Source organism: Ictidomys tridecemlineatus, chromosome 5 (genome assembly GCF_052094955.1).
Source record: "Ictidomys tridecemlineatus isolate mIctTri1 chromosome 5, mIctTri1.hap1, whole genome shotgun sequence".
In the NCBI taxonomy this organism is placed as follows: domain Eukaryota; kingdom Metazoa; phylum Chordata; class Mammalia; order Rodentia; family Sciuridae; genus Ictidomys; species Ictidomys tridecemlineatus.
In genome coordinates this window covers 114,227,955-114,254,765 of record NC_135481.1, presented here as the reverse complement: position 1 = coordinate 114,254,765, position 26,811 = coordinate 114,227,955, and the positions used below count along the sequence as shown (strand labels likewise).

The 26,811-nt window shown below is 51.8% G+C and overlaps 1 protein-coding gene and 1 pseudogene across 2 annotated transcripts; both read left to right on the top strand.

Moving 5' to 3' along the window:
* Positions 1 to 21: 21 nt before the first annotated feature.
* On the top strand, positions 22 to 3,181 carry LOC144377928 (alpha-1-antitrypsin-like protein GS55-LT; annotated as a pseudogene). Its single transcript, XR_013439244.1, has 2 exons — positions 22 to 657; positions 1,745 to 3,181. The product of XR_013439244.1 is annotated as an alpha-1-antitrypsin-like protein GS55-LT (transcript).
* A 12,805-nt stretch (positions 3,182 to 15,986) lies between these two features.
* LOC144377571 (alpha-1-antitrypsin-related protein-like) lies at positions 15,987 to 20,414 on the top strand. The gene is made up of 4 exons (XM_078049003.1): positions 15,987 to 16,742; positions 18,079 to 18,349; positions 19,270 to 19,417; positions 20,223 to 20,414. The coding sequence occupies exons 1-4, from the start codon at positions 16,073 to 16,075 to the stop codon at positions 20,412 to 20,414; spliced, it is 1,281 nt and encodes a 426-aa protein (XP_077905129.1). The 5' UTR covers positions 15,987 to 16,072.
* The last annotated feature ends 6,397 nt before the right edge of the window (positions 20,415 to 26,811 follow it).

Genomic DNA, 26,811 nt, shown 5'->3' with positions numbered 1-26,811 from the left:
CTGGGCTGAACTCAGGCCTCTGACCTCCTCTGCCTTGCAGGATGATGCCGTCTTCTATCTCGTGGGGCCTCCTGCTGCTGGCCAGCCTCAGCTGCCTGGCCACTGGCTGCCTGATTGAGGATTCTGAGGAGTCAGATGCATCCAAGCATGACCAGGAGAACTCAGCCTCCCACAGGATCGCCCCAAACCTGGCCGAGTTTGCCTTCTGCCTCTACCGTGTGCTGGCCCTTGAGACTGACACCACCAACATCTTCTTCTCCCCTGGAGCATAGCCACAGCCTTGGCCTTGTTCTTTCTGGGCACCAAGGCTGACACTCACACCCAGATCCTGGAGGGCCTGGGCTTCAACCTCACGGAGACTGCAGAGGCTGACATCCACCAGGGCTTCCAGCATCTTCTCCAACAGCCAGCTCCAGCTGACCACCGGCAACGGCCTCTTCATTGATCACAATCTGAAGCTGCTGGACAAGTTCTTGCAGGATGTCAAGAACCTGTACCACTCAGAGGCCTTCTCCACCGACTTCACAAACACCGAAGAGGCCAAGAAGCAGATCAACACTTATGTGGAGAAAGGGACCCAAGGAAAAATTGTGGATTTGGTGAAAGATCTGGACAGAGGCTCAGGTCTCGCCCTGGTGAACTACATTTTATTTAAAGGTAAGATGAGTCAATCAGCCTGAGTGGGTTCCCATGGAAACCCCAAAGCTGTTTTCCTTCCACCAGTTCTGGAACTTTCCTTGCCAGCCCTGTCTGCACTGTGGCAGGGCCTCTCACAGTGGCTCCTCAGTCTTCCACGTCTAGGCCCTGAAATGTCTTCCACCATCAGTTAAGTTAGGGAAGAGTTGAGAGCCACAGCCGAAGGGGCCCCAGCAAACTTCCAGCTGCCAGCAAATTTCCAGCTGCCAGCTGATGATTGGCTCACAGCGGCCCCAGCAACATCTAGCTGCCAACTGTTTGGCTCCTCTGTGGTGATGCTCTTTGGGCTGTTTCCCTGCCTTTTCAGACCACAGAGCTGCTCACTGGGGGATTTTTTGGCTCCACCCACGTGACCCAGCCATCGGCCTCAAGAGCAGGAGGAGGGGGGAGGTTGAGAGGCGAGTGGGAAGCCAGTGGTGGCCTTTGGGCTCTGAGGGAATTCCTGAAGAGTAGTGTTGCGTGTGTGTTCTAAAAATAAAGTTTGTTTCTTTTGACAAGTGGCTCCTGAATTGTGCCCAGCCAGACTGTGGCAGGAGGAGTTGGTAAAACCGTCAAAATCATTGACTTTTCTACAGGACACATCAGAGTCCTGACTGTCCTCATGCTCACTGGGGACCCCAGCAGGGAGGGGCACGTGTAATGTTTCCTGACTAGAGAGCCACCAATGCACATTATGTAGGTGGTGGCAGGGAGTGGCCTTCCAGGGAAAGGCCTTGGAACAACTCTTGATGTGGAGTGTGGCAGCTGGGTGTGTGCAGGACCTGGGTCCACATCCTGCCTCCCCCACTCCATGGCCTTGACATAGGACTAGCCATCTCACCTCTTTGGGATGTGACTGTCCTAACTTGTCATGGACAATACTGTCAGGATCTAGAAATCCCCCCTGATCTTCTAGTCTTGAAGTACACTCACCCCATCACCCAGGATGGAGCAGAGGTGGGTGAGGAGCTTCCCACCTGGCAGGCTGAGGGCGCCTCTGCTCTCCTCTCACACCCAAGCCTCCATCCTACCTGCTGCCATCCACCTTGCCTCTGTACCCTCTGTCCAGGCACATTGGAGGAACCCTTCAAGGCTGATCACACCATGGAGCAAGACTTCCATGTGGACGAGGCCACCACCGTGAGGGTGCCCATGATGAACCGCCTGGGCATGTTTGACCTGCACTACTGCCCCACGCTGTCCAGCATGGTGCTAAAGATGAAATACCTGGGCAATGTCACCGCCATCTTCATCATGCCCGAGGTGGGGAGAATGGAGTATGTGGAGGACACCATCACAAAGGAATTCCTCGACAAGTTCCTGAAAAAAGATTACAGCGGGTGAGTCAAGGCCGAGACCCACTGGATGGTACAGGCACAGAACTCAAGGTCCCTCAGGACCAATGCATCAGAAGACAGCATGGGCAGCAGGGGGGACCATCCCTGGGGTCACAGCTACAGTGAATGACCCTGTGCTACAGGAAATGCCAGGGCTCAGCTCAGGTAGCAGCTGAGAAGGGACAGTGCTCAAAGAGCAGGACACAGATCCAGCTGGAGGGAGGACTTCTCTCCAAGAATGTACATAGTCCCCTCCCAATATCCAGGGCCTCGACGGGGCACTGACACTAGCACATGTTGTGGCAGAATCAAGGAAAAAGTCCTGGCCTGCAGACTAGGGCAGCAAGAGGGAGGACTTCCTGTAGGACCGGCCGAGGTGCACAGGGGAATCACCTGCATGGAAAGGCCCAGAACAGGAACAGGCAGCGCTGGGAGCTCAGGGCACGCTCCCACAGGCTCTGTTTCTCTGTCGCATCTCAGGCTGGTTCACTTGTCCCAGGATTCACACAGCTGGGTATGTGACAGAGCAGGTGCACTGTCCTGAGCCCAGCCATGGCCACTGGTGGAGGAGGCACACTGCAGACAGATGTGACACACATGTGCAGGTTAAGGTGCACTTGAATGGTCACCATTGCTGTCCCACCCAGCCTCCTGAAGTCGCTGCACTCAGGCTGGGAACAGAGAACAATGTAACCTGGGACTGGTCCCTGAGACTTGGTGCCAGTGTGCAGCCTCAGCACAGGCCCCTGGGCTTCGCACAGGTCCCTGGGGACACCAGATGAGCCTGCAGCCTTGGGTTTTAGACGTGACAAAACTCTCCCTCACTGAGCCTGTGTCCCTCAGTCCTGCTGTACTGACCCATGATGCCCTGGGCCACAGTCCCCGGGGAGGCTCTGGCTGGGCAGGCTGGTGTGACCACGGGCTACAGGATGACACCTGCTTCCGGGAGGACCCCCTGAAACTGCCTGGAAGACTCTTTGGGGGAGGGGGTGTGCAGGGGCCACAGGACAAGATGTTCCCAGTGACGGGAACCTTCTCCATGCCAAGAGCCAGGAAGCTAAAGGTAAAGGGACTTCTTACTTTAAAGGTAAAAGTCAAAGGACTTCGATGGCTGGGCCCCTCCCAGATGACATTAAACAATGGTTGGCCTGGCCAACCCTGACGCTGTGGCCTCTGTGTCTCCCTCTGTGTCCTGAATGTCTATTAGGACTCCTGGTCACAGTACCTCTCAGTGACACTGCGTCATGTGTGCGAGGTTCAGGTGCTGCTCAAGGATGACTGGCTGAGGCCAAGTCCTGTGGGCCTGGGCATGTCCATGCTGAGAACTGCTGTCCTGTTTGGAGTGGCCATGTCCCCAGTGCCCTCCCCCCCAGCCACCCCACCTCCCTCAGTGACCCCCAGGGAACCCCTCAGGGAGGACTCACTGATGGGCTTTAGGCCCCCACAACCCTCACTTCTCCTCTGAACCTTCTGCAGTGTCTCCCTCGTGAGCTTTGGGGACACCTCACATCCAACCATGACCCTCTGTGCCCAGACCTGGCCACTCACACCCTGGGTTGGAGTAGATGTGACTACAGCCACAGCAGGGAGGTGACCATGACCCCTGTCACCCCACTGTCCCCTCCCCAGACCTGGCCGCTGGGCCTCCCAGGGCATGTCCTAGGGGGGTTGGAGGAGGGGTGAGGAGCCTTCCTCAATGGGCAGGGCCAGGACACTGACCTCTGACCTTGTCTTTCCATAGCTGCCCAGGAGGCTCACATGTCCCCTCTTGGAAGAGCCTCTGTCCCCAGTGAGCAGCAGGGGCTCTGTGTCACTGTCCCTCCCTCAAGCCCACCAGGCCCCCAGGTCCCCAGGCCACTTACCCTATGTCCCCTCTCCCTAGTCCTGTGTTATGGTACCAGGGATGGCTCCTAAAGGTCACGGCAGGCTGCGTTGGCTGTGGCAGGGCAAGGACAGCCCCCTGGGACCCCAGCCCTCCTGCCCTGCCTGGGCTCTCACTGGGGCGCGTGCACCTGGCCCCTCCTCCAGGGTCCCCCGGGTCCTCAGGACAGCAGGAGGTCTGGAGGGTGGCCCAGGCTGTCCTGGAGCAGCCCTGCCATGGGGCGCCCTGGCCCCTTCCACCCTCAAGGCTGCTGGGCTCAAGTAGCAGGGAGCCCAGGGCTCGGTGTCCCCTTCTCCTGTGGCCACACTGACACCCCAGGGCCATCTCAGCATCACCCCTCACCTCTCATGGAGGAGGGTGGACATGACGTCCTAGGTGGAGTCCTGACACAGGGTCCTCTTTACAGTCTGAACAGTCACATCTCTGCCATCACATGGCACCACCTATCAATGGGTCTGAACTCTCCCTGAAGAAGAAACAGGATCTCTAGGTTTCTACACAGGGACCTCCAACCTGCACATACACTTCCAACGATATGAATGTCATCAGTCACCCAGAATGAAGTGACACGTGAGTGTCCCAAGACCTGGATCTTAACACATAGCAGCTGTGTGACCTCAGTGAGCTTGTCAGACCTCTCTGAGCCCCTAACCTCATTGCTGATGGTTCAGCCCACATTGGAGGTGTCCTGAGAGTCACCTCAGACATGGCCTCAGGCCTCTCAGACCTGTGAATAGAGCAGGTGGGGACAAGGGCACTCCTTGGGAAGTGCTGTCCCAGTGTCTCTCCCCCTGAATCCTAGTGGCTGCACCGTGATGCCCTCAGCAGATATCTGTGCTTTCCAAGCCCCAAGGAGAAAACCAAGGTTCATGGTGGCTATCTGTCTCCTGTGTTGTCACTGTCCCATGGCCAGTGAGTGGCCACCTGACCTCACGGATCACCCTGTTCCTCCAACCCCTCACCCACTCTTCTGTCCCTCCCTGGGCTCATGAGCAGTAATTCTTCCTAAACCACAAGAATCGCTGGCACCTGTGCTTGGTGGCACCCAGGGCTTCCCTAGGAAGAGCCTGTGCCCTCATGGAGTGGACACACCCCACCCCCTGACACCTCAGCAGCCCACAGCCCTGGGAAGCCGCCCACAGATCTCAATGTGGCCTCGCCCTGGCATTGTGTGTGAGGGGACAGGAGAGGACCTGGCCAGCTGCCACCTGAGGAGTCAGGGGAGGGAAGGGGGGGAAGAAGCCAGAGCCTCTGACCTTTGACCCCATCTTTTGTATTCTAAACCTGCCTGTCACTAAAGGAGGCAGGACTCTACTTGGGAGAGTAAAGCCCCAGAGGGGTCTTCAGCAGCTTGATGGGAACCAGGAGGGACCTGCTGGGTGTGGGCAGAGCTTCTGGGCGGTCCTGCAGAGGAGCATGGTGGCCTCAGTCCTGGGCTCTGGCTCTGCCTGTCACAGACAACAGGGGCCTGAAGCCAGTGCTTGAAGGACTCAGGCTGGGACATTTTTCCAAATTGGGTGGATTTTGGAGATGGGAAATTGGGGAAACGAAGGAAATTTAATTTGAGCTCCAACTGGATACAAACTGGCTTGTGGTAGGAGGCTATGACTGGCTTGGAGATGTCCCAGACCTAGGGATCGAGTAGGTCGGGGGCAATGGCATGGGAGGTACTGTTCGGTTGTTAGAGAAAGTAAAGATGAGAAGCAGAAGAAGATGGGTGGTGGTATTCTTAGGGGGTAGTTGGAGGGTGGCTCAGTCCTCCAGCACATCCTGGCTCCTCATCCACCTGTCCTGCACCACAGCAGAGCCAGAGGCTCCTCCCAAGGCTCTCCCAGGAGAGTGCTGTCTGGGCCAGGGAGGCAGAGGTTGCTGTGCCCAGTTTCCTGCCAAGACCCCAAGTAATTGCATATTGGTTACCATGGATTTTGGCAGGTTCTTTGTCCCCGTGTCTTAGACATTATGTCCTCCAGGTGGTCAGCAGCCCCAGTGAGTTGTGTGGGGCCTCTGGCATGACCTCCAGTCCCCCAAGCTGGCCTCTGCCCCGCTTGGACTCTCTTTTTCTTCAACCGACCTTACAGGCCTTTGCCTTCCTTGGACTGAGATGTGGTTATAGGACCCATGATCCCACAGGAGAGGACACATGCAGGAGGCCAGGTGAAGGTGACCAGATGTGATCTAAGTCTTGTCCAGCTCTGAGTCACAAAACCTCAGACACTGACAGAAACTGCACCTCTACCCAGGACAGGCAGGGATGGTAAAGGGACACTGTTGCTCCAGGTGTCCATACATTCATTTTGAAATACTTATGGTGCGTGCCTTCTGCACCGTGGAGAACATGGGACAATCAGAGCCACTCCTGCTTGCAGACTGCTTTGTGCAGAGTGTTGGCATCTTCAAAATACTTCCAACCTGATTATCTACCTACTCAGCAGCCTCTACAAAAACCCCTCACCAAACAGACTGCTTCTCAGAGACCTGGGCTCTGCCTAGTAATTGGAGAATGCCACAGTCTGGCTGGGCACAAAATAACCGAGCCGCCAGGAGGCACTTGTAGGTTCAAACAGGAACTACTTTATTCCCCGAACTCCACCAGCACTCCACGCGCATACTTCCCAGAAACTCTCTCACCCTCCACCAGGCTCCAGGCAAACTCCACAGGAACCCTGCAAGAACTCAACGGGGAACTCCAAATTGGCGGGCACCCAGGGCAGCAGGAGCCGCCCTATGCATGGAGCTGCCCTGTTGCTGGAGTCACCCTATTGCTGGACAGCAGGGTCCATATACAACTCAATACACAGCCTGTTTCAATCCAGCATCATCCAGTCACAGCAATTATAAACTAATTATCATCATCTTAATGGCTCAGTGGTGTCACCTCTTAACCTCTCCTTCTGTCACCATCCCGACTCGGCTGTGGCTCTCAGCATCTCCCCCCTTCTGTTTAATTAAACAACAAGCATGTGGCTTACGGACTGTGCCTGTCTTAGGTTGTCCAATACTACACATGGCCCTTACCTGTCATCAGATGAGCTGACCTCAAGACGTCAGCCTCCTGTCTTAGGTTGGTACCATTGCAATTGGATCTTACCTGTCATTGACTACTGGCCCAGCATACAGCCACACCTGTGGATAGGCCTTTGCATCAGTGAGGTTCTTTGCCTCACCTCTGTTGGCCACCAAATTTTAGAGCATAGAGCCATACTTGTGGATAGGCCTTTGCACCAGTGTGGGGGTGAGGTTCTTTGCCTCACCTCTGTTGGCCCCCAAATTTTAAAGCATCACAAGCAGAAAGGAGGAGAATGCAAAATGCCATGACACCAAGCCAAATGATGGTTCCTTTTGGAAAAATTGTACCACCGTTGACACCATCAGCAAAGATACCCTGGCACTACCACAAGTCGCTGTACCAACAGATAGTTCACAATGTATACAAGTGATACATAGTCCAGGCAAGTTCTGCAAGCAGTTCAAAGCAAAGGAATCCATTAATGAGTCCATTTCCTCCCAAAGTAAATTGACTCCTTGATTGAGCATCACTTGTTGTGTTACATTATTCATTGATGCATCAGTTTAAACAGTTTGTTGTGATAGCTATCGCAGAAGCTGTAGTTTGTTTTTATCTTTGTCTTTACCAGCACTGGGATGAATATAGGAATTCTGGCAATGATGGCTAAAAAAATTATGTAACATTCCAGCAGGCACTAAAAAAAAAGCAATTTTCTAAACAATTTAGTATCCTGAATAGAATTAGATATAATGAAAAGGAAAAGTGAAAGTAAACAAATAGATTTATTAACCTCTTTTTTGTTCACATTTTAAAACAATCCTCAACAGCTGTTTACCAATTTAAATTAAACCATTTAATTCACTTGAATAATAAAAAAAATTTTGAATCCATTTTTTTAATGAACTCTCCTCATATATGATATATGGACATATGCACATACAAACATACAACACAAAACACAAGTGTGCACACGTAATACAATAACACAACACATAACATAATAGTAAAGGCCTTGTAGCTTTTCACAGGTGAAATCTCCATAGCAATGTTTAAAAACTCCACAGTCAAAAAATAGAACTGATCAGAAAAACATTAACCTAGGTCTGTATGAGCTCAAAAACAAAATAGAACTTCATGATGTGGGAAAGGGCAATAATAAAATAGATATTGAAAAAAGCATCCTGGTTTCATAAGCCTCCAGGTGTGGGAGAACCACTGTCGCAGATGTAAGGATAGCTAAACTGGAGTTCTGGATATCAGCTGTTATGGATTTGAGCCAAATCATCTTCTTTTTGGTCTGTAGAAATTGCTTTAGTTAATCTCTCTGGAATCCAAATCGGCTACTGTTCTCCCTGTGGAAACACACAAACAGACCCCGACTCCAGAAAATCACTGGATCAGTACCTTTCCATTTTCCTGTTAGAATATCCTTCAAAAGTACCTTTGGCTTAAGTAGATTTTTTGGACACATATGCCTTTCTGCAGCACTAAGCCCTGATGAATCCAAATTTTAAAAGTTTAGAGTAAAAAGGGTTATTTTAAGTTTATCTTTGGGGGATATATACCCCTTCCCAATTCCATCTTTTTGCTTTAATAAGTACATTTTAATAGTTTGATGAGCTCTTTCAACTAGGCCTTGTCCCTGTGGATTGTATGGGATTTCTGTTATATGAGTAATACCAAATGATGAGCAAAATTGTTTAAAAGAGGTAGAAGTATAGCCAGGACCATTATCTGTTTTTAACTGTTTTGGAACGCCCACAGTGGCAAAATTTTGTAAGCAATGAGCTGTAATATCTTTAGTTTTTTCTCCAGCATGAAGGGAGCCCAACAAAAATCTGGAAGAAGTATCAACTGTAACATGCAAATATTTTAATTTTCCAAATTCTGGCAAGTGTGTGATGTGCATCTGCCAAATATGGTTAGGTATCAGTCCTCTAGGATTGACTCCAAGATTAACTTGTAGTAAAAAGGTCACACAACTTTGAAATTGTTTTATTATTTGTCTAGCTTTTTCCTTAGTTATTTTAAAATGCTTTTTTAAAGTATTTGCATTGACATGGAACCTTTTATGAAAATTTGTAGCTTCTTCTAGTGTAGAGAAAATATGTATGTCATGTGTCCCATAATAATCACCTCATTATTAATGGTTCTTAAATCTTGCAATAATCTCCATTTACCAGATTTCTTTTTGATAACCAAAATGGGAGTATTATGGGGAGATACGGAAGGTTGTATATGTCCCTCTGCTAATTGTTGTTTGACCAGTTCATGGGCTGCTTGTATCTTTTCTTTAGTCAAGGGCCACAGAGGAACCCATACTGGTCTTTCTGATTTCCAAGTAATTTTTATTGTCTCAGTGGCCCTTTCTGAAAATCCAACCCATGTCTGTCTGTTCCTTGATCTATTTGTATTGGTGCTGCTATACCTTGTTCTTGTTCTCCTAATCTCTTTTCTTTCCTAAAACCTTGTCTAGCCCTAGTAGTGGGCGCATTAGGATTGATGTTATTTGTTAACATCAAACCAAATTGATCTAGGACATCTCGTCCCCATAAATTTATAGGAAGATGATCCAATACATATGGCTGTATAGTTCCTTCACATCCTTCAGGATCCTTCCAATCTAATACCATTGTGCTTCTATGAGGATTAGTCACCACTCCTAGGCCTCAAAACTTTTGAGTGGCTTGTTGTAAGAGCCAATGTTTTCGCCATTCTTTACGAGAGATGATGCTAAGGTCTGCTCCTGTATCCAGTAGCCCATTAAATCCGTGTCCTTGAATATTTAGTTTTAGCCTGGGATGAGATTCTAAATTTAAAGAAAGCATAGCCCAATCTACACCTGTGGAGCCTAATCCCCCTTGAACCTCTTTCTATAGTATGGCTGGAAAATTTATCATGCAGGCTGGGTATTCATGCAGGCTGGTACTATTCTATCCCCTGGTGAAATTACTGATATACCCCTTGGAGAACTGGCTATTACTTTTATTTCACCTTCATAATCAGGATCAATTACCCCAGGACTTATCATAAGTCCTTTTAGAGTAGAAGAACTGCATCTCAATAATAAGTCTACTGTTCCTTGGGGAAGAGGTCCTTTTGCCCCTGTGGGAATGATTTGAACTCCCATCTCTGGACTTAGTACTGGTCTGGCAGAGGCGCAGATGTCCAGCCCTGCACTCCCTCTGGTTTGTCTAATGAGGGATCTAATGGATAATGTGTCCTGGGCACTACCCTGATGGTGTTGCTGGGTTCCTTCAATGCCCTGTATATTTGTGGTCGTGGGCCCCGGAGCATTGGGCCCTCCTATCCGTTTTTTGGCAATGGAGCCCGATGCTTTTCTCCATGATATCGTGGGTAAACACCTGGTCCTTGTTCGTTTTTTGATAATGGAGTACCCTCTATGGTGGTTTGAGAATGGCATTCATTAGCCCAATGTCTCCCTCTATGGCATTGTGGGCAAATACCCGGTATTCTACCCCTTTGATACCTAGTTTTGTTAAACTCTCCTCCTATGGGGCAACTCCTTTTAAAATGTCCTGTTTGTTCACAATTGTAGCATGTTTTTGGCCTGGCATCTAAAGCCTGTTGTACTGCAGCTGCCAAGACTTGCCCCTGTTCATTAATGTCTCTACATAATTTAATGCATGTGTTTAAATCTTCATGTTTCCATGGTCTAATGGCCTCCTTGCACCATCGATTTGCTTGTTCAAAGGCTAGCTCATTAATTAATGGCATTGCTTGTTCAGTATCCCCCAAAACTCTCATAGCTGTTTGAATAAGCCTATCTACAAATTCAGCGTAAGTTTCATTAGCTCATTGTATTACCTTAGATAATTGACCTTGTAAATCTCCATGTCCTTGTAAAGTCTTCCATGCCCTAATTGCATCTGCAGCAATTTGTGAGTATATGGCAAGTTCATATGCAATTTGTTGCAGCTGACCCTCATAAGGTCCCTTTCCTAACAACATATCTAGATTTCTCTGAGGATAACTGGCTGCTGCATTTTACCTAGCCGTCTCCGTGCAAAATTCCTGATTGGCAACCTTCCATAACAAATATTATCCTCCATTTAGCACAGATTTACACATGCTAGCCCAATCTGCTGGCATCATGTCCAAGTTGGTAATGGATTCGACCATGCCTGCAGTGAAGGGTGCTTGAGGGCCATAGATTGCTACAGCCTCTTTTAGCTGCTTCACTGTTTTGAAATCTAGAGCATGGTGAATTCGCTGCCCTCCTGCCTGCTCAAATACAGGTCATGCTAATCTTTGAGGTCCTGTCTCAGGATCCCATCTATCAACTATGGGGGTTGGGGGCTCCCCAGCATATGTTGTCTCCATAGGTGGAGCTGTTGGTTGGACACTTACGCCCTCTGGCGATAGAACGGTGTTAGTAGCAGCCTCCTGTTGAAACTTTTCCCCTGATAGCCCTTCTTCCTTTAAATTTTCTTCCTCTGTCTGACTAGCTCGAGAGACCTTCTCTTTTACTTGATCTAAAATGTCTTCTCCTTGACTAAGCAAACAAGATTGTAGCAACGTCCATAACGGTAATGTGCCAACTGGCAGAATTCCTGGGCTGTCATTTTCTATCCTTTTAAAATCTTCACCATGATGGTTCCATTGTGATATATTTAACAACCCCTCTTTAATGAATCACGGGCTACATTTTTGTATTGTATCAATGTATGCCCTAACTGTTCTTGATTTTACTGGGGTGCCTCCTTCCTCTAACAATTTACTTAACACTCTTTCAGTTTGTTTTTTACTAATTTTTAATTCCATATTTCTGCTGTAAAAATAACGCAACCCAACAAGATAACACAAAACAAAACCGAAGCAAAACGAAACAAAAACTTGTTGTATCAGTTTTCTATTTTCTTAACATGTGCATTTGTGGTCTATCTCTATCTCTTCCTCAGGGGCGAACAACTTCAAACCTTGAGCCAACCATTTTCCTTAGTTTGCCTGAGAAAGTTCTAGGGACAGGCAGCTTGAAACAAAAAAAAAAATCAAAACAAGAATACATTGTTTTTTGAAATGGTCACCCATTCTTTCGCCCTCCCTCAGGGGCGAGCAATTTCACTTACCCCAAGCTTCAGGGTCCCCCACACAGGCCACCAAATGCCACAGTCTGGCTGGGCACAAAATAACCAAGCCACCACAAGGCACTTCTAGGTTCAAATAGGAACTACTTTATTCCCTGAACTCCACCAGCACTCCACATGCACACTTCCTGGGAACTCTCTCACCCTCCACAGGGCTCCACGCAAACTCCACAGGAACCCCGCGAGAATTCAACAGGAACTCCAAAGTAGTGCGTGCCAGGGCAGCAGGAGCCACCCTATTCCTGGAGCTGCCCTATTGCTGGAGCTGCCCTATTGCTGGACAGCAGGGTCCATATACAACTCAACACACAGTCTGTTTCAATCCAGCATCATCCAGTCACAGCAATTATAATTTAATTATCATCATCTTAATAGCTCGGTGGTGTCACCTCTTAACCTCTCCTTCTGGTGCCATCCCGACTGGCTGTGGCTCTCAGCAGGAGAACATCTCTGCCTAAGACTGGAACCATTCAGGATGACCAGAAAAGAGTGTGTGAAAGGATGTCCCTCCAGGGAACAGGCCAGCTTAGCAGTGCTGTTTGGGAAGGAGGTTTGCCATCAGTCCCCATAACCGAGACCTGGGAAGGAGACAGAGACCCAGGGTGGGCAGGCAAGACAGAATAGGTAATCCCCCATGTCCACAAGGAAGGTTATGGACTTACACGCTACCTGGAGCATTATCCTAGGCTCAGCAAGGGTTAAGGGGGTCCTCAAGTCTGGGCTTCTTCAGTCTTCTGTGAACCCCAATAGTTCAAGAGAAGGAACCTTCTGCTGGTCATGCCCCATGTGGAGACGCCAAGGAAGGGCCAGCCATGGGGCAGTCCTCTTCTAATGTCCTTCCTGCTTACAGGTGGGGCTCAGCCTGGAGGGGGGCGTGGGTTTGGGCATTGGAGAGCCCAGTGACCTTCTCATCCACATTTGAACCATCCCCTATTAGAGAGGGATGCTGGCTCCCCCTGTGAAACTCTTACTGGAGCCCTGGGCCTCAGGGCCACAGCCGAGGCCTGGGTTTGCAGTGTTACCTTTGTCTGCAATGGAGCCTGCCTGGCTGGTTCAGCCAATCCCTCCCGGGCATTACAGACTTTAGAGGCCATTTTCACCAGATCTTAGATAGGAGTTTGAGGGCCCTCCTCAGCTTGATTGAGCTTTGGGTTAGTTGGTAAGACGACCTGGTGGGACCAGGTGTGGGCACTGATAGGAGAAGAGAGGATTGAGTGGGGGGATGGATCCATTGAGGGGGAGGGGAAGGCTTGTATCAGTAGAAGAGGTGGGTAGAGGAGTCATGACTGCAGGAGAGGAGGAGGGAGAGCAGGGGGAGAGGGATGGAGGAGGGTTCTGCAGCAGGGGAGGAGGAGCTGTGGTAGCAGGAGGAGTGGGAGGGGAGGGTGCAGGCATGGGAGGGGAGGTTTGTTTCCTAAGAGTGTCCATGCAGCCTTTAGGTGGTCACTGGGAACAGATGTAGAGATTAGGGATGAGGGTTCAGGAACTCCTGAGGATTTGTGGGACTGTAAAGTTGATCCTTCCCCAGTTGAACACTGGGGCCTCTGTGCCACCTGGCACTGGGCTGCTACCTCCTCCTATGGCTTTAGAGCCTAGGACATAGGAAGCTGGGGCAGGAGCACTGCAAGGTCAAGGCCAGCCTCAGCATCTTAGTGAGACCCTGTCTCAAAATCAAAAATTAAAAGGACTGGGGATGTGGTTCAGTGATAGAACATCCTGGATTCAAACCCTGTACTAAAAAATAAGAAAGAGCCCTGTAACTTCAGGTAAGTAAATAGGTGAATGTCTACACATATCAGGTATAGGAAAACACTAATTTTTTTTTTCTTTTTTGGTACCAGGGATTGAGCCCAGAGGCATTTAACTACTGAGCCAAACCCCACCCCCACCTCAGCCTTTGTATATTTTATTTAGACACTGGGTATTGCTTAGTTGCTTACGGCCTTCCTATGTTGCTCAGACTGACTTTGAACTTGCAATCCTCAGCCTCTTTGGCTGCTGGGATTACAGGCTTGTGCCAGCGGCCCAGCAGGACATGGCTCTGAGCAGGACATATCTGCTGCTTTCCCACACCTCTGAGGTGTGTCTCAGCAGAGGGGACCCTCAGGTCAGGGAGGGCCACAAGGCTCCTCCCACCTCCCCCTCCTGATGGCCTGGCACCAGCTGGTTCCACTGCACTGCCCAGTCAGGGAGGACAGCAAGGCCTCAGGTGACAGGGGCACCTTGTAGGCAGACACCTGGCCAGCTTCAGGAGGTGCCCCAGGCTGATGTCCAGCACAGAAGGCTCCTCCTCCCACAGTAACTCAGTGTCCCCACACTCCTAAGGTGGACTATAAGTCCCCAAGGGGTGTGTGTGAGTGAGGGACAGCTCCTGGTGCAGGGCATCCAGTGAGTCTCCCTGTGGCTCCCGGGCTGCACAATAAGTCCTCCCCCATCACCTCCTGAGCTGACTCGGGAGGTGCTCGCGGACTCCTGCCTGCTCCAGCATCCGGGGTCCACCCAGGAGACGCCGAGTTGGGGACTGCTCAGGACCACAGGCAGGTCTCATCTGAGCCCAGGTGACTGGCCTTGGCTGTGCTGCTGGGAGACTCGGTGAGGGTGAGGGCCTGGCTCTGCCGCCCCTGCACACAGTGGGCCTTGGGGTGAATGCTGGGGCGGGAGCTGACGTGGTGACTTCTCCTGTGGCCCCTCCACACATGCACTGACTCTGAGCCTCCTGTCCTTGCTGGTCTCTGCCCTTAGAGGGTGGAGGAGGCGACCTGGGCATCCCTGCCCTCTTCTCCAGCTGGGCCTCTGCCCCGTCCTCTTACCCTGCTGCTTTGGGAATGCAGCCTGAGCCAGATGCCCAGAACGTGGCTCCTGCACTGCATGTCCCCCACCCCCTCATGGAGAAAGGGGCCCTTGGAGCTCAGCCTATCAACTGGCTTCTCAGGCTCCGAGGAGGTCCAGGGTCCTGTCACCTGCACTCACTGACCCACCCTCCTGCCCCAGTGGCCTCTGCCCTTCATCTCCTGCTGGAGACCCCAGGAGAGGTGTGTAACTAACTCCTTGGTGACCTGGCTGCCCGTTCAGCCCTCTCCTTGCTCTTTCTTACTAGGTTCATGGCTTTGTGCCCCATGAGCCATCCCCTCACCATTCTGAAGGCTGTGGGTTCACAAAGCCCACCACCTCTGCCCCCAGGAGCTGCCCTCCCAGGTCCTGTCTGGATGTAAGTTTGGTATCGACCTTTATTTCATTTAATTGTCCCGTCCTTTTTGAAAGATGAGGTTCAGAGAGGTTCCACTGTGCCCTGTGGGTGGCACAGCTGCTCTTGGCAACCTGGATTAGAACTTAGGTCTGTTTAAATCTCTTCCTTCCCCAAACTCTGATCTTCCAGAGAGAAAGTCTCATCATGTCCACAAAGGGTCTGGGACAATATTGGTGGCCAGGACAGAGCATTGGGCTGCTGATAGGACCTTGGCTATGTATATGCAGGGCCCTGACCCCTGGAGGCAGGTGCAGAACTGTGACAAGAAAGCCAAGCACAGGTGATACCTGCGCGGAGGTCACCAGAGGGACAGCATCATGTTCATTTTGATAATTTTCTGATTCTTTTCCGTGATGAGGACTGAGTGCATCCTGTGGTGGGTGGATCCTGGTGAGGAGAGGTTTACTGGGACTCATGGCTCAGGATCATGGCCAAGGGTCCATATCTGCTGAGGGCTCTCTTGATGGCCAGATGTCATGAGGCGGCACGGGGGTCAGGTGGGAAGACTCAGGGAGCAGGTGTGTGTCTCCTCTGGTCTCTCATCTAATTAGACCCCCAGATCAATCCTGGGGGTGCACCCTGGTGGCCTTATCTAGACCTGCTCACCTCCCCAGGGCCTGGTCCAGGCTCTACTCTCTTGATAGCTCACTGTGAGGTTAGACCCCGCTGTGCCTTTCAGGTGCACCATCATCACTGCTGATGAAGGGGTAGGCAGCACCTGCGTGGGCTGGGCACCTGGCACACGGTCAGTCAGCTGACTCTTTTGCTTGGTGTCCATCACTGGGCAGGGGAGTCGTCTTGGCCTGTGCTCAGGACATGGCCCTCCCTTCTCTGTCTTGCAGGACGATGCCATCCTCCGTCTCATGGGGCCTCCTCTTGCTGGTAGGCCTGTGCTGCCTGGCCCCAGGCTCCCAGGTTCAAGATCCCCAGGAGGCCCAGTCATCTGATCATGGCCATGAGCATGAGGAACATTCAACCTGCCACAATGTCTCCTCCAAGGTCATTGACATGGCCTTCACCTTATACAGGGAGCCAGCCACATGGTCAAGACACAGCAATATCTTATTCTCCCCAGTGAGCATCGCAATGGCCTTTGCCATGCTCTCCCTGGGGACCAAGGGTGACACTCACACCCAGATCCTGGAGGGCCTGAAGCTGAATCTCAGGGAGACTCCAGAGGCTAAGATCCATGAGTGCTTCCAGCATCTCCTCCAGACCTTCCAGCAGTCCAGCCAACAGCGCCAGCTGACCACGGGCAGCAGCCTCTTCATCCACGGCAGCCTAAAGCTCGTGGATCAGTTTGTCCAAGACACCAAGAATCTGTACCACTCAGAGATCGTCCCCGTTGACTTCAGGAACACCCACGAAGCCGAGAAACAGATCAACAGTCACGTGCAGCAGAAAACCCAAAGGACAGTGACGGGTCTGGTCACCCATCTGGAGAACGACACGGCTCTTGCCCTGCTGAACTACATTTCCTTCCATGGTGAGGTGCCTCCAGCCTGAGCTGGTTCTGGTGAAATGACCAAAGTGTCCTTCAGGCTCCCTCTTGTTAAACTCTCCTTCACGATGCAGAAAGGAATAGGGCAGGGCGTCTCCACTTGGCCTCCTTGGGTTTCCACTAGGTCACAATTCAATCCATTCTGTGAACCAAGGAGGCTCGGGAGGGAGGAGCTCAAGCTGCTCATGGGTCATCTTCTCTGCAGGACCTGTCAGAGCCCTGTCTGTCCTCGTGCTCACAGGGGATCCCCAAGAGGGAGGGACACATGTGATGGTTCCTAAGGAGAATGCCACAAATGCAAATTGTAGCACGTGGTGGGAGGGAGTGGCCTTTCATGGAAAGTCCTTGGAACAACTCGTTGTGGAGTTTGGCAGCTGGGGGTGTGCAAGACCTGGGTTCAAATCCTGCCTGCACCATTCATTGACTTTGACTATAGAGGAGCCATGTCGCCTCTTTGGGATGTGACTGTCTTATCATGTCATGAGTAAGACAATATTCTGTTGTTAAGTCACACAAAGCATGACACTGTGGGGACTCAACACAGATAAGTAGCTGGCATGGACCCTCAGCCTGCCCACCTGCCAGGACTCCAGGGCCCCAGGTCCTAAGACAGCTTCCACTGCCCCAGGGCAATGGTCAGGTGAGGCCAGCAGAGTCAAGGACAGGGTTGGCTTCCTCCCAACCTGGCTCCCTTGTTCCTAGGCGGAATCCTGTGCTGAGCCCCAGGACCTGGCGGCATAACTGAGGGGCCAGCTCTGCGGAGACTTAGGGCAGCTCTTGTCCTGCCAAGCACCACCTCCTCCTGCCCAATGAGATATTGGGGCTCAGGCTTCCCTGTGGCACCTGCCACTCTGCTGCTTGTGAGGGTCAGGCACTGTTGTCCAGCACAGGGGGAGCTCTGGGCTTCACATGGGTCCAGGACGAGGACTTAGGGGTGTCCTGAATACAGACAAAACCATCTATTCACTAGGGACAGGGAACCGCTGGGAAAGAAGCGCCCAGGGGCGATCCTGCCATTAGTGTTCTTAGCACCTCCGGGTACTATTAAATCCACATAAAATCCACCTAGAGCCATGTCGGTTTGGAGTTGGGTTTTCACATTAAGCCTGACTCTATCCAAATCCTAAAACCCCCTCTGGCTTTTCATTATTTCCACATAAACCTTCAGCAGCCTGTTTCCATCTTCATCCCATTTGACAGACACTGAAACTGAGGCTTAGAGAGGAGCTTCACAGGAAGGGGACTCAGGGCACCCTGGTGGCTGCCTAGCGCCCAACCTACATCTCACCCCCTCCCTCCCTGCCTCCCTCCCTCCCTCCAGGCAAATGGAACGAGGAGCCCAATGCTGAGCGGCACATCCTAGAGAACTTTCACGTGAACAGCAAGATGACCATCAAGGTGCCCATGATCCACTGCCTGGGCAACTTCTTCCTGCACCGGGACAAGGAGCTGTCCAGCTGGGTGCTGGTTCAGCACTACCTGGGTGACACCACCGCCTTCGCCATCCTGCCGGACCCAGGGAGGATGCTGCAGGTGGAGAAAAATCTGACCCCCAAGCACTTTGAAGATATCCTGAGAAAGATCGACATCAGGTAATGCCCCGTCCAGGTGCCCACACAGGAGCTGCCAGTGATGGCTGAGGAGGGACCTGTCCCCTGCACAGGGCCCTGTGCTACATGCTCAGCAGCTGTGCTTCCCATCAGTGTGAGCCAGGCTCAGGGGAGGGTGAGTGACAGGGGAGTGCGGACCCAGAGACTGGCCTGAGGACTTCAGTGCCCTCCAAGGTCAGTGCCCTGCCCTTCACCTGGGGGCATGAACAGCAATGCCAGCACATTGTGTCAGGACCAAGGACAAAGGCCTAGGCCTGCAGGCTAGGGCAGCACGAGAGAGGACTTCCCTGAGGACCAGCTATGGTGCATGGGGAAGTGCCTGCATGGAAAGGCCCAGAACAGGAATAGGCAGCACTAGCTGCTCAGGGCATGTTCCCCCAGGCTCTGTTTCTCTGTCGCATCTCAGGCTGCTTCACCAGCCCCAGAAGCCACAGAGCTGGGGCGTGAGGCACAGAGCAGGGCACAGGGGCATGGTAATGAGCCCAGCCCTGGCGCTGATGCAGGAGGCACTGCAGGCAGACGTGACACCCGAATCTGCAGGTTAACAGCCCCTGGGTGGTCACCACCACCATCCCACCCTGCCCTCCTGAAGCCACCACACCCAGGCTGGGAACAGAGCACAAGGCAGCCTGGCACTGGTCCCTGAGCTCAGGTGCCAGTGTGTGGCCTCAGCACAGTCCCTGGGCCTCACACCACCCCTGGGGACAGGAGCTGAGCCTGCAGCACAGCGGGGGTCCAGGAAGCTAAAGTACACAAGCCAGTGACTTCCTGTTCTGCTGAGGGTGGGGACAGGGCACTAAGTGGGAGAACCAATCAGGAGAGGAAACACTTTCACAGCATAGTGGGGCCCAGCAGAAGCCAGAAACCCTATGAAACGCCCTCATTTTCTACCTTCATACCAGGCCAGCCAATTTACACTTCCCCAAACTGTCCATCTCTGGAACCATCAATCTGAAGCCCGTCCTGAGAAGTCTGGGCATCACCAAGGTCTTTAGCAATGCAGCTGACCTGTCTGGGATCACGGAGGATGCACCCCTGAGGCTCTCCCAGGTGAGGATGGCCATGGTCTGCAGGCCAGAGTGGTGGGGGCCTGCTCTGGCCTGAGGCTGAGGAAGGGACCAAGGGACACAGCAAGTGCCAGGCAGGTCCTCCTGAGGATGCAGAGCTTCACCAGCTCTGACAGGGAGGAGGACAGACCCCAGGAGTTGGTCTCCAGTGCAGTTGACCTTGCAGGGTCCTCCCCTGAGGGTCCCACTGACCCTTGGCCTCTTCCTTTCCCAGGGCCATTGAGTCCTTGGGCTTCTGTTTACCCACATTTACTCAGAGAGGCTTAGGCTCAGTGACTTCAGGGAATGTTCTGGAATCTTCCATCTGTGACCTTTAGAGATACTTGTGAACCAGCAAATCTGAATTATTACTGAGTCCACTGAAATGGGCCACTTGCTGGGGAAAGCACGAAGGAGCAGAGCAACTATAGGTCCATGTGGGTGGCTCCCTCTTGGGGTCTGGGCACTGGGAAGGTCACCACCAATGTCCCTGTGCTGAAGAGTTCCTAGCCCTACATGTGGAGGTGACATAGAGGATGATGGTCTTCCTCTTGTGCCCCTGAGGTCACATTCAAGGGCAGAGAAATGGAGGTCAAAAAAGAAGGGGGAGGGGACCAGGCTGAGTCAGGCAGAGGCTGAGATGGGTGGGGGGACCTGAGTGACCCACAGGGAGCCTAGGACAGGACAGGCTGGTGCAGCAGGAAGGCCCTGGTGAGGTCCTGTTGGTAGGAGGCTCCCACGTGGGGCCTGGCTGCAGCCTGGGGTGGGGCAGCAGGACCTCAGGGCCCCTCTGCTTCTCTGCCCTCCAGGCCCTGCATAAGGCTGTGCTGACCTTCGACAAGGAAGAGACAGTGGCCACAGGGGATGCCAAATGGGAAGAAAACATTTTGTTTGAGGCCCCCACTGTCCAGTTCAACAGGCCCTTCTTGCTCATCATTAGGGATGAGTACACCAACTTTCCCCTCTTTGGTGGCAAAATAGTGAATCCCATAGAGAAATAGCTGGTCTCAGCCTTAAAACCCTCCCCTCCTGGCCAAGCCACCTACTTGGTGACATTAAACAGGTTGGTCTGTCCAATGTCTGCAGGTGCCCTGCAAATCCTACACCCTATGTCTCTGCGTCTCCCTGTGTCCTGAGGTCATGTGAAGATTCCATGTCACAGCACTTCTCAGTGGCACTGTGTCAGCTGTGTGGGCCTGACTGGCTGAGGCCATGACCTGTGAGTCCTGGGAATGTCCATGCCGGAGATCTCCAGGTCTGTCTGGGAATCCTGAGGGGGTCTGTGGCTCAACAGCAGCCCAAGGCCCAGGGTCCATCTAACACCCCTGACACCTCCCATTCTGTGGTGGCCACACACCCACCCAACAAGCCCCTCCCTGTTAGTTAGCCTTTGTGCTCCTCTGACTAAAACAATTTCAGAGGAGGAAACCTTTACCTGGGGCTCACGGTGGCAGAGGTCACAGTCCACACACAGCCAGGTCCATTCCTCAGGGCCCAAGGTGAGGCTGACCCCCATGGAGGAAGGGTGGGGGGAGGGAAGCGGTCACCTGGGGATCAGGAAGCACAGAGACTCCACTGAACAGATACAAATATAACCCCAGAGCCATGTCCCCATGCCCTCCCCCCCAGCCACCCCACCTCCCTCAGTGACCCCCAGGTAACCCCTCAGGGAGGACTCACTGATGGGCTTTAGGCCCCCACAACCCTCACTTCTCCTCTGAACCTTCTGCAGTGTCTCCCTCGTGAGTTCTGGGGACACTCACATCCAACCATGACCCTCTGTGCCCAGACCTGGCCGCTCACACCCTGGTGTGGAGTAGATGTGACTACAGCCACAGCAGGGAGGTGACCATGACGCCTCTCACCACACTGTCCCCTCCCCAGACCTGGCCACTGGCCTCCCAGGGCATGTCCTAGGGGGGTTGGAGGAGGGGTGAGGAGCCTTCCTCAATGGGCAGGGCCAGGACACTGACCTCTGTCCTTGTCTTTCCATAGCTGCCCAGGAGGCTCACACGTCCCCTCTTGGAAGAGCCTCTGTCCCCAGTGAGCAGGAGGGGCTCTGTGTCACTGTCTCCCCCTCAAGCCCACCAGGCCCCCAGGCCCCCAGGTCCCCAGGCCACTTACCCTATGTCCCCTCTCCCTATTTGCCACAGTCTGGCTGGGCACAATTCAGGAGCCACTTGTCAAAAGAATCGAACTTTATTTTTAGAACACACACACCACCCACATAGCTCCTCAGGAAAAACCCTCAGAGCCCAACTGCCACCACCGGCTTCCCACCAGCCTCTCCACCTCCCCCACTTCTACTCTTGAGGCTGATTGGCTGGGTCGTGTGGGCGGAGCCAAAAAAAGTCCCCCAATGAGCAGCTTTGTGGTCTGAAAGGGCGGGGAAACAGCCCAATGATCATCAACGCAGAGGAGCCAATCGGTTGGTAGCTAGAATTTTGCTGGGGCCCCTGTGAGCCAATCATCAGCTGGCAGCTGGAAGTTTGCTGGGGCCCCTTCGGGTGTGGCTCTCAACACTATGGCCCCAGGGATGGCTCCTAAAGGTCACAGCAGGCTGCCTTGGCTGTGGCAGGGCAAGGACAGCCCCCCTGGGACCCCAGCCCTCCTGCCCTGCCTGGGCTCTCACTGGGGCGCATGTACCTGGCCCCTCCTCCAGGGTCCCCTGGGTCCTCAGGACAGCAGGAGGTCTGGAGGGTGGCCCAGGCTGTCCTGGAGCAGCCCTGCCATGGGGCGCCCTGGCCCCTTCCACCCTCAAGGCTGCTGGGCTCAAGTAGCGGGGAGCCCACAGGTCCGTAGCCAAAGGCTCCTGTTGCCTGGGCTCTCCCAGGATGTACTTTTCCTGTGGACCCTCATCTTGGAATAATGTCCTGTCCACTCAGAGGATAAATCCAGACAGAAAACTCAAGGTTGAATCATATTTAATTGTTATATTTAATTCAAAATGGTGAGATACCATCAAGCTCACATAATCATTCTAATCAATGATTACACCTGGTCCCCAAACAAGTATTCAGTCTCCGATTGGCTCACAAGAAGACTTCCAGCCTCTTGAAATGCCACTGGCTAAGTGACTCTCATGGATCACAGAGGGTGACTTCAGAAGTCCTAAAGACCTGGCTGGAGGTCCACTCTCATCCTGTCCCTGCTGTGTGATCTGGGTACATGAGCAATGTTCTCTGAGCCACATGTCTTCATCTTGGTTCCTAAAAACTACTTAGAGTTGGTGTGAAGTTAAACCAGAGAGTGAAATCAGCTTTTCCATGGTGGCTGGGCAGCTGCCCGTGTAGAGATGTAGTACCTCACTGTGAGCTCTCCTCCGGGGTCCTGCACCAGGACATGCTGTCAATCACTCTCCCGCTTCCTCCCTGTGGAAGCTCTGTGCTGCTCCACCTGCAGCCACTCTGCTCTCACACCCTTGTTCTGCAAACAGACAGGTTCAGAGAAGGACCTGTCTTGCTCAAGATCACCTAACTAACAAGGGCCTGATCCTGCTTCAGGGGCCCTGTTTGAGTCCACACCTCACTCCTCTCCTCCTCCCAGAGGGCCATGCTGCACCAATGCATAATGCATTTCCTCCTTGGGTCACAAGGGATACTGCCCGTGTCCCTATGATTCCAGGGATGAGAACCACGAGGACACTGGCTCACCTGTATCAGATGAGGCCTACCAGCCAGGGCCTCTTGAGCCAGTTGTCCCTTGCAGTGAGTGCATCTGGGTAGTGTGAAGTCACAGACCTCCAACTCCACTCATGGTGTGTCCTGAGCCCTCTGGGTGTCTCAGCAGACTCTCCTCTCCCCTCAACTTTGGTTAATTGCACTCAGCTAGGGAAGACTGGGCACTTGCCTCTGCCAAACAGCACTGAAGTGGCTTCAGAGATGAATCAAATTCAAGAGTTAACTGAATTGGGTGCAGCTAAGGACGTCAGGTAAGTGTTCTGAGTCTTTCACTTTGGGTTTTGAACCCAGGTTTTCGTGTCATGAGGAAGCACACCTCCTGTGGTGCCACAACAGAAACAGAACTGAATCTTGTAGGAGGCCCAGTCAGAAGGGGTCAGACAGAACTGGACTTGGGCCAGAGGATAGGTGAGACTGTCCTTTGTTCCCTAGCAAAGGAAACCCAGAGTTACAGCAGCTATATTGGGAGGGTTTAATTGGGGTAAAAGTGCTTATTCAAGGGGTACATTGGAAAGATAGGGCTAAAGAGCCCACAAAAAGCAATACTAAGCAAACGGAGATACAATCTGTCAAAATCTCTCCAACAGTATGAAGGAAGTTCTAAGAAAAATGTTTATAGCACCAACAGCCTATGTTAAGAATATATAAAAATTCCAAATAAATCCTTTAATGTTATACCTCAAGTCCCTAGAAAAACAAGAACAAAAGACTTCCTAAACCACTAGAAGACAGGAAGTAAAATCAGAGCTGAAATTAATAAAAATTGAAAATGAGAAAACAATATAAAGGATCCATGCCAAAAGAACTAGTACTTTGAAAACATAAATGAGATTGATTTTTTTAAAATTAGCCAAACTAACAAACAAAAGAGCAGAACTAAATTAAAAGAGAGAGAGGGGGGTGGACAGATGATAAAGGAGATATCTCCACAGACCTTTATGAAATCCAGAAAATCATTAGGAAGTATTTTAAAATTTTATATTCCAATAAATTAGAAAATATAGAAGTCATTGATGAATTTCTAGATACATGTGACCTACCCAAATTGAACTGAGAAGTCATAGAAAGCCTAAACAGATCCATGTCAAGCAAGAAGACTGAAGCTGCCATTAAAAGTCTTCCAATGAAGGAAAGCTCAGGACGAGATGGAGTCTCAGCTGAATTTTACCTGAGTCTTTAAAGAAGAACTAATGTCAATCTTCTTCAAATTATCCCATGAATCAGAAAGGGAAGGAACACTCCCAGATTCATCCTATGAAGCCAGTTTCACTCTGACACTAAAGCCAGACAAAGAAAAATGACAGAAGGACACTACAGACCAATATCCCTGATGAACATAGATGCAAAAGTAATTTGGCTGTTTAGAGTTCCATTCTGAATTTTCCAGGAAAGTTGAAGAAGGAACTCTGAGCACCAGTTGGGATAGTTTCACTGGAGCCAGCTCATGTTGGTGGAACCACCTTATTATGGAAGGAGATGGAATTCACCAGGCAAGAAGCTGTGTCTTTCCCCAGACGTCTTGCATAAAGATTTTTCTTCCATGCTTTGGAGCATCAAAGGCCTGGGTCATCCTGCCTCCACTTCTTAGCTCTTGTATTGGACCTACCTTCTCACCTCCTTGAAGTGCTACTCCCTTTTCTAATTACAGAGAAAAAAATACCATATACCCAGGTTTGAAAGGCATACCCAACTTACACAGAGCTTGGGATTGTGGGGGCAAGTCACATCACAGCCAAGCAGAGGGTGTGGATACTCTGCCTGCCCATCTTCCAGGACTCTGCAGGTCCCAGGTCCTAAGGCAGCTTCCACTGCCCCAGGGCAATGGCCTGAGGGAGGGGAAGGGGAGTCAAGGCCAGGACCTGCTTCCTCCCCACCTTGGCTCTCTTTTTCCTGGGCAGAGTTCTGCAGTGCTGAGCCCCAGGCCACAGTCAGCACACCTGAGGGGCCAGCTCTGTGGGGACTTAGGATGGGTCTCATCCCTCCCTGCACCATTGAGAAATGTGTGCTCAGGGTTCCCTGTGGCACCTGCCCATTCTTCTGGCCAAGAGAGTAAGGAGCTGCTGTCCAGTGGAGAGGGGCGGCCCAGGCATCTGCTCTTCACATGCAGGTCCAGGACAAGGATTTAGGGGTGCCCAGAAGGTGTGTACAGTCTGAACTGCCATATGCCAAGGACAGGCCACCTTTAGTAAACAGATGCTTAGTTATGGCTTAGCAGCTTCCAATTTTTCATAAGAATCACCAGGAAAGGACTAAACGTACACCCCAGTGATGGAGCATGTTCTTATCGTGTGCGAGTCCCGGGGTTCAATCCCTAGCACCAAGGAGTAAATAAATAAATCACACAACTACTGAATCAGCCTGGTAGACATATCCAAGTACTTCCATGTTTCCACTAATATTCCTGAAACATAGATATCGCTTCCTGCAATCTCTGGGGCTTCTCACTCATGCTCCCTAGCAGCCTGATGCTCTCAGCCTCATCCCGTTTTGTAGATACTGAAGCTGAGACTCAGAAGGAGCCTTGAGGGACAGTTACTCAGCCTTACTTGCTTACTTACCTGAACCTTCACTTTGCCCCTGGCTGATGGGCCCCCTTCCCTCTCTGCAGGCCAATGGAATGAGGAATTCCAGGCCCAGCACTTGTTGGAGGACCCCTTCCAAATGCATGAGGAGACCCTTGAGGTCCCCATGATCTCTCGCCTGGGTGGACACGTGCACTGGGACAGCAGCTTTCCAGCTGGGTGCTGTGGGAGCACTATGTGAATGACATCATCGCCTTCTTCATCCTGCTGACCCAGAGAAGAGGCAGCAGCTGGAGGAACAACTGACCCACAAACACCCCAACAGCATCTAGAAGAGCATTGATGTAAGGAGATTCCTAGACCAGGACCCCCCCAGCAGCTGCCCAGATCTCTGAGCCAAATTAGGACTGAGGCTCTTCAGCACTGACCAATGTCTGGTGAGGGTGGACCCTATCCCTTGGGCCAGAGCTTCTGGTCATGACCTTGCATTTCCACAGAGTGCTCACTGCTCAGTTACTCTGGTATTGGCCAGGTCCTGTGAGGTCCTATATGCTCAGCCCAGCGAGGCAGAGACACTCCCTTGGAGACTTCCCTCTTCAGCACATTCTCTTCCATAGATAAGTGCCCAGGCAGGGACAGCCACACCAGCACTTCCTACTGCATGGCCAAGAATGAGGGCGTGGACTTTCAGGCAAAGAAGTTTCATGAGAGTTCAAGAACAGATTGTCCATGGATGAAGCCAGCTCAAATAACAACCCGAGATTCTCCAAAGAACAGTGGTAACTTGGGAATAGCACAACACTGAGCCACAGGTCACTGGACATGTTCATCTATGGGCTTCTTCAAGGAGGTTGAGGAAAGGGCATGTTTTCAAGGGTCAGAGCCTCCACTGACATAAGCTTCTTGGACACAGAAAATGGGGGAAGCCTGAGGCAGGTGTTGGCGGTGGATGCGTCCTTGCTGGGACAGTGTTCTGTGGAGAGCACCTTGTCTTGATTGTTATAGTCTTAGGAATGCTAAAGACCTTTGTTTCCACATGTGTGCATCCACGGGAGGCCCGCAGGCACCGTGGAGAGAGGAGAAACATCCTGTGGTCTTTCTGAAGCAGGCAGGAGCCCTCCCTCTCCATCCCTTGCCAGCCCCAATTTTCTCTGGGTCTGAGAAGAATGATTTCATCTTGGTCTCATGAACTTGAA